General features: G+C 36.5%; 1 protein-coding gene across 1 annotated transcript in view; it reads right to left on the bottom strand.

Annotated features, from left to right (window-relative positions):
- Positions 1-556: 556 nt before the first annotated feature.
- Positions 557-8,325, bottom strand: part of Smp_168020 (hypothetical protein) — a gene marked incomplete at both ends in the record, with an annotated part of 10,911 nt that continues 3,142 nt past the window's right edge. Inside the window, 2 exons of the mRNA XM_018792675.1 lie at positions 557-795; positions 4,294-4,476. Coding sequence (XP_018644349.1) covers positions 557-795; positions 4,294-4,476 — 422 coding nt within the window. The remainder of the gene's footprint in view (positions 796-4,293; positions 4,477-8,325) is intronic.

The following is an 8,325-nucleotide window of genomic DNA, read 5'->3' as shown; positions in this document are numbered from 1 at the left end:
TGATATTATGAATATGACGCATTGTGTTTCGTATGAATGTGATTGTTGTCATCGACTGATGTATGCGCTCTAACACCAGTGAAAACCGCAGACTAATCGACAAATGTTATTTCCTAGTTTGCGAAATCTCAACGTCAAATGAGGCAGAGTCGGGAAGCTTTAGATTCTGAAAAAATTGTTATCTTATTGATACATAGTATCCGGTATCCAATGGTTAACATTTACAATAGCAGTTGATTTAAAAAGTAACGTATTCATCATTTAACATTATCAAGGTAGAGCTGCCACGCTTCTGACTTAATTGATTTCACAGGTCGCAGGTTTTACTCGAACCTCTTAGCAATATCATTTTCTCCGTGAAATTCTAAGGCCATCAATTTAATCACCCGTGATCGTGTGTGTTGATGATAAATTGTAGACTAAGATAAAGTGGACAACCAGTCCTCCCTGGTTCACAACAATTCACAATGGTTTATGCCAGTCAATGACGAAAACAATCAGTTAATTGAACAGTCGTTTAAATATACCGTTTTTTCTTTAAAAAGATAATATGAATTTAAAATAATATATCCCAGGTAAAAATGAATACCTTCCATGTACCATGAAAGAATTCTTTCCTATAATTAAACAATTTTATACAAGTAAAAAGACATACATCGTGTAATTCAGCTAATTCTTTTTGATGGCGATATTTACGCTTTAAAAACCCATCTTTTGTGTGTATTATTGGTTGTTGTAATCTAATTCTTGGTCGGAATACAAATCGAGGCAAACTGGCTTCTAAAGTAAGTAGACCTGAAAAAAGTGACAAAAATACTGAATACGTATGAAGACTTTTCAAATGAAATTATAGTTTGGCATTATTTTGTATGATTTAGTTGTTAATAAACAACGTAAGAGTCATTACAAGAGTGTATTAATCGAGGTTATCATTCTTCAAATCGACACAACAAAGAATTGTTGTTTTCATAGACATAGTTCCCTCTATCATCTTGAAGCAAAAGTTCAGAGAACTAGATACAAGTGACTACGTAATGAATAAACGCTGATAGTAAGTAAGAATAAAATGAGTGAAGCTCAGTTAGTTAAAATAAGATTTATAATCTAGAAGACATATATTTATGTAATTAATTGAAGAAAGAATTCAGCAAGGTTTTACAGTGTAATGAAGGAATGTTTGTCATCAGGGCAAGGGAAGACAAACAGACACCTCCTTTTGAACACATAAATCAGATGTCTGACGACTAAATGCTGTGGCCTCAGCAAACTTCAGAAGACTGAAGTTTGGCTTTTTATTAATCGTCCTGTAAGATTTCAAGGTATTGATCTAATTTCCCCTGTTCAAAAGATGTTTCATGATTACAACATTTAAAATAGTCTTTTCTCATGTCCGGAGGTGTTTTGGAACACTTTCAAAAAAATTTAAGATAAGTCCTCCTTTCTGTTTGGCCTATGTAGTTGCTTTGGCAGGTATACGTGTATTGGTGATAACATGAAAAAAGTACTTGTCGACTTTTGATTGGTTTTTTGAATATGGTGTTCCATACCGAGCCTTCCTTTGCCCTGATGACAAACATTCCTTCATTACACTATAAAACCTTGCTGAATTCTTTCTTCAATTAATTACATAAATATATCTTTTTATTTCGACTGTCCTCTAGATTATAAACCTTATTTTAACTAACTGAGCTTCACTCATTTTATTTTTACTTATTATGAGCGTTTATTCTGGACATTTGCTGCTATCAAATTTGTAGAATATTCTTATACGTAAGATATATATTTAAATTTTATTTAGTCTTTGAAATTTATTTACACCTTTGATATACTGTACTGATATGTGATCATATCAACTAAACTCTTTTGTATGGGTAATTTAAACCCATTTTGTAATCATGATTTTTAGATTTTGCAAATCACAAGCAGCTGATGAGAACTAAACGAAATAAAAGGAATTCATGTTATTCTGCTCAAATCTTTGTTTAGGACTAATGTCTGTATAGTCTTATGAAATTTGAGTTGGTTCATGCCATAAGAAAAATCTTTTTTGTGTCAGTAGCGCTGATTAACTGTCATAATATCAGCTCTATAGGAATATTACTATGGTTAACCTAGATAAAATTGATAGATAAAAGTCGCAGAGCAGATATGTGGATTTACTGGTGTTGGATTCTCTGATTTGAAAGGCTTCATACCAAATCTTTTTTTATTCTGGACAAAATCTACTACGGACAGAAATTCTCTTCCTTCATTTATATCAGAAATTGCCGCCAACAATGTTGTCCAGAAAGCTTAATTAATAAATTACTAAAATTACGGGACACAATGACACTAAATTGAGCCACTTGAGAAATAAAGCTTAGCAGACAACTTCACAAAGAAAACCATACATAATCAAAGTTATAATCTGGCTAAAACGTAATATGTAAAGTCTTGGTTAAGAGACTGATTGAACTATAATTTCTTGAACAAAAAACAAACTAACAGACTTTGTTCATTTTTTTACCATTTATAATTTCAATAGTTTCCGCTTATGTAACTGTTTAAAACAATGTGAGTAGGGTAAACATTTGTAAAAAATAAACTGAATCTGTTTTGTCGCTGCTATTTTATACGGTCATCCAAACCTGATACTGGTACATAAGCTTCCTATAAAAAATCCAACCAACTACTTGAGTCAGAAGGCCGAAGGTGTGAAGGAAGATTTATTGACTGAAACCGAATTGAGAACATACACGTACATCATTTCTACTTATAAGATGAAGTCATATTCTCAACAGATATTGTGTCGCACCTCAGGAAACGAAGTCAAATCTCTGTCAATAACGTGACCTTAAATCATAACCTATATCTTATTGGTCTAGAGTATCAGTTTTATAAAATTCGCATCAGCAAAATACAACACAAATAAGTATCTAATCACAAGTTCGTACAGCATAAAATAACTGAGTAAATACAAATACATTTGGCGTGAAAATTAACCACGTTCTCATACATCTTAGTTTATAATTTAATTTGTGATGGTTTGGATTATCCCGTGTTCATACTTTTGAAATTCGATCAGTCCTGGTTGGTGTGTGTACATGCTTCGATATAATCAGTATATAAGTTCGTATAGATGGAATAAAGCTGGGAATGAAATCCAGAATGTGAATATCGTCCTATTTGGGACTCCTCAGCTGGATGTATCTGCTAGCCACATTCCACCTATTTAATAGAATCTTACTTAATGGTTGAAAAAGTACGATATCTTCAATTGTACACCCTACTTTTAAAATTTAATTACTCCCTCCCCAAATATCTATCTTTAAAAAGAATTTTACATTTCTAAGTCCACAATGAAGTCTTTTACAATTCTTTTGGTTACATTTAATTCCTTTTACTATCACGTAATCCTACCATTATTTTGAATGCCACGCTATCAGTCTTATTAGATCCATTCTTTATATGGCATGCAAACTTGGGTAGATGCATATTAATGTCACGTCTTAGAAGCATGACAGTATAAAGAAACTACAAATGACGCACATATATAACCAATATTATTGACCTCAAGACTCAAACACTTTGATCTACTTTCCATGTATAATAACTACACGATAATTATCACAAGATTGTGATTCATGAATCAAATAACAACTTTCTTGCTCACGAGTTTAAGTTATCCCTCAAGTATCATGAGTTTTTATATTTTATTTTATTTGAACAGATAAATATTGGTACAAAGGGGCACCGAATACACATACACCACACGAGTCACTTGATTTGTGTGTGGGTTGTGATACTTTTCGGGTGACCAGACCGAAGCAAGTGGTTACCTTAGGCCGCCACAACCGGAGCCTTAAACCTAAAGGACTGATCCACAAGACAGTGGAGCAACGTAAGGAGATGAAGTCTCATGGTAGCCGGTGACCAATAATTGGTTCATACGTCATTTGTCCCCTCAAGATCCTGGAGCCCATATGCACTGTTGGCTCGGAATCGGGGTTTTTCAACTCCACTAGGTGGATCCTCCATACCCACCAACCCGGTTAAAGGACCGGACATTTGTTTTTCGTCCTCTCAATTTCTTAAACAACAGCCCTAGCGCGAGAAGGCAGTGAGTAGGACTTTCCTGACAGTGGCTGTATACGCGTGGCTTTGTGAGAGCGTTTCGAGAGGGAGAGTGGACTCTCCCCACCCTCGGTCATACCAGGACATTTGGGGGCATGTGTATACTCTACTGAAAAAAACATGATTTACAGTTTAAGCTACAGTGTATTTTCTAAATTAATAAATGCACTATTGAATTACCTTCAAAGCGCGATGAATATATATTTTTTACAACATAACGTTCAGAACTGCGATCTGGAAATACTCCAAGTCGCGTTAGTGGAGCAAACACTTGAGACGATGGTTTAGCATAATCGATTATTATATCACGTTTAAATTTAGATTCTTTAGCAGCTAACCGAAGTTTCAATAATTTGCGTAACTCTGCAGTAGATACAAAGAAGGGAAGACACAAAGGCGAATGAGAAATTTCATTTATACATAAACCATAACAGTGATCGTCACAAAACAAATAGTGATATACTATAATTTATTACAAACTGACGTCAGTTGACAACTGTAGAGGATTAATTCCTCTATATCTGACTCCAATAAATAAATAATATCCAGATAACTCATTTAATGCAGGCTAAATCTCCTAGTAGAATTATGGGTTTACTCGAGATTATTCAAAAGCCTGAACACCAGTTATAGGGATAGTTTATTGTTGAAGCTCGGTAAAAATCCATAAGCGTACAGATAGCAAGCACACAGTGAAAACGAGTGTGTGTGTGTGTGTGTCAATGGGTGTTAAAAATCCATATATATTTATGAGTGCTAATGGGTTGTGGATAAATTATTGATTGTCTTTGCTTACAACCAATGAGAGAACAAATCAAAGATTGGTGTACAACACATGCGCTTAATCAGACTCACACATAAATTTACAAAGTGGATTAAATGTCTAAATTACAGAGAACACACAAATAATACAATAGTTGAATGGGCTTGCTACACAACCATCAAGAAAGAAGAAGCATTGAACAGTTGCCTGATCATGGTTTAGAGCCTTTTATTGGTTGTTCAACTTTATAATCTTGCACAAAATATTATCATAAATCGAAAAATAACTTCAAAAACATTAGAGTTGTCCACCTAGTAATCAACTTCCGAACAGATTTTCCATAGCTGTGACGTAACTAATTTGGAAGTGTGGTAATAGCTAAAGTGTGATATTAGATAGCGGTCACGATAGATAGAGAACCATTGAATTTATGAGTCAATCTAAGCTAGAACACCGTTGGAAACCTGGAAGCATTGGACGACAGTTTCGTCCCAGTGCGAAACTCCTCAACGGTGTCGACCGATAACCTCGCATGCTGATTCAAACACCGCGTGTACTGCTGAGGAGTCTCGTACTAGGACGAAATGGCCGCTTAGTACTACCAGGTTCCCAATAGTGGTCTAGCCTAGGTCGACTCGTGAATCCAACTGTTAAAATACTACAATCTTCATAAATAGAAAACTGACTGAAAATAAAAAAATGTAAAGCATTTTTTCCTAGTCACTGGTTGATGCCTAATAGTCGTTGGTTCGACTTCATGAAGTGTCGTTGGTGCGAACCGTTGATGATTGTTGAACCAGATAGAAACATCAGTAGATTTTTCCTTTGTTTTCGGTGCTTTTCTAGTTGAAGCCGACACGTAATGAAAGCTAATATCAGATTAGTAAAGTATTTAAAAACTTCTAATTAAGAAGCGATTTTAAATTCAATCACTCTGGTGAGGAAATCAAACCATACGTATATCTGGTTTCTCTCTAGACTCGAAGAAGTGTTAGGGTTACGAGTTTATTTCTTCATTAATTTGGCGATCGTAACTGGCAGTGAAACGTAGATCTAGGCGTCGTGCAAGCTGGCACTCATCAGGAAGACAAATTTTATCCGTCATATGGGGAATTCATGCTTCATGTAGTACTTGAACAGGCATTAATGACTGTCAAGATCAGATACATTAACATTGAGGTATTCGAAGCTCTAGCGACCTACAGGACTTAAATATTCACACTGAACATTTGTTGAGTGATAACTAATCCCATATTTTTGATATCACAAACTGAACTAAGTTATACATCCATTGAAAAATGGTAGACATAGGAAATTCGTTTCTTCCCATCATGGGACCTCTCAACAGCCCACATTCACGACCTCATCGAGGATCGAACCCAGGACCATCGGCCTCACGGAAGGCCTTTATCCTTTAGATTAATGAGCTGGATCCAATGGTGAACATGTTTAACCTCAGTCAGTCGGCGACATTGTGCAACCATCTATTATCTTCTGTCTGTATCTGTTATATCATGATGATTAAATTACGGGTAACTTCTGAGAACTAGTAATGGACTAATATTATGTATATTTTTATTGTGTAACTATTGAGAAACTAGATTATGTATACGTATATTTTTCTTATCATAAGCTTTGTTTTGACCTATAAACTATTATTATAAGACTTACTATTCTTAAATTATACGCAATTTATTGATTCCAGTCTCCCACGATTACAGCCACATTTTGGCTTGATCTTGTACAAATGTTATTTTCTATTTTATGGTATGATGTGGTCTGGTTGGTTTGTATATAAACCAAGTATGTTTGAAATATATGATTTGTATAGCGGGAGCTGATACGGGTGTTCTGAACTCAATACTCAGAGCTAAGTAGGGAAAAAGGACCAATAAGGGCGCTAGGCTGCTCGTACCTGTCAATACGTCGTTGGTTTGGCATAGTACTAAGATTGTATAATTCGCATTCCGATTGGCAAATAAATCACGTGATAATTAGCCGGACTTGAAAACACAACAGCAACTGCTTACTGATTTTCAATGGATGTCTTTTATTGCTCCATGATATCAATAATATTCAGTAATCTCCACAATCACCTTGTACTGATAATATCATGTTTGTCTAGTCCTCTAGTGTCGATCGAACTCTATAGGTCAAGTTTCAGTCTAGTCACTAGTTGATATCGCGTGTACTATATTTTGATATCGGATGGTTGGGGACAATCGGCAAGAAATCCTGGACCTATATTTTATGGTATGCCGTCCAATGTTGAGCCACTTAGACTAGTGGCCATATTACCACTTAATCGGTGGAATTACAGCAGCAATAAAGGCTAGACAAAAATGGCCTTGGTAACTACTAAATGGTCGATAAATTTATATATTTATAAAGTCTCAATGAGTAGAAAACTAAATTTGTAACGTTTCGCAACCTAGTTTATTTTTCTTATTCAGAGAAAAAACAAACGAACTAAATTCACTTAAGCAGAGATGGATAGTGACTAGTAGTGGAATCCAGGACGCGCGTTTCGTCCTATTTGGGACTCGTCAGCTGGATGTACCTGCATCTCAGAGTTGAAGTTCACTCTGGGACTCGAACCCAGTACCCTCGCTTCAAACACGATCGCGTTATCCACTCGGTCACTGAGTCCTGATAGCCACTGGCGTTGATGCGATGGGGTGAAGTTTGAATTCACTTAGTATTGTTTGTTTGGATCTTCCCATCCGATGTGTTTAGGACTGCAACTGGTCAGTCTCTAATGGGCATATGTGCATACTGTGCGTATTGCCTCGATATACCTTAATTCACAAGCATGGTAAGCAGAGATGGATAGTGGCTAGCAGTGGAATCCAGGACGCGCGTTTCGTCCTACTTGGGACTCGTCAGCTGGATGTACCTGCATCTCAGAGTTGATGTTCACTCTGGGACTCGAACCCAGTACACTCGCTTCAAACGCCATCGCGTTATCCACTCGGCCACTGAGTCCTGATAGCCACTTGCTTGTGCGATGGGGTGAAGTTTGAATTCACTTAGTATTGTTTGTTTGGATCTTCCCATCGATGTGTTTAGGACTGCAACTGGTCAGTCTCTAATTGGCATATGTGCATACTGTGCGTATTGCCTCGATATACCTTAATTCACAAGCATGGTAAGCAGAGATGGATAGTGGCTAGCAGTGGAATCCAGGACGCGAGTTTCGTCCTACTTGGGACTCGTCAGCTGGATGTACCTGCATCTCAGAGTTGATGTTCACTCTGGGACTCGAACCCAGTACACTCGCTTCAAACGCCATCGCGTTATCCACTCGGCCACTGAGTCCTGATAGCCACTTGCTTGTGCGTTGAGTACTAAAATCGTATCGAATGCTTCACTTAGTATTGTTTGTTTGAATCTTGCCCATTGAAATGTTTAGGACTGCAACTGGTCAGTCTGTAATTGGCATATGTGCA

This window comes from Schistosoma mansoni (assembly GCF_000237925.1).
Source record: "Schistosoma mansoni, WGS project CABG00000000 data, supercontig 0221, strain Puerto Rico, whole genome shotgun sequence".
In the NCBI taxonomy this organism is placed as follows: Eukaryota; Metazoa; Platyhelminthes; class Trematoda; order Strigeidida; family Schistosomatidae; genus Schistosoma; species Schistosoma mansoni.
Note: the sequence above shows the minus strand (reverse complement) of the source record. Positions and strands in the feature narration are given on the sequence as shown.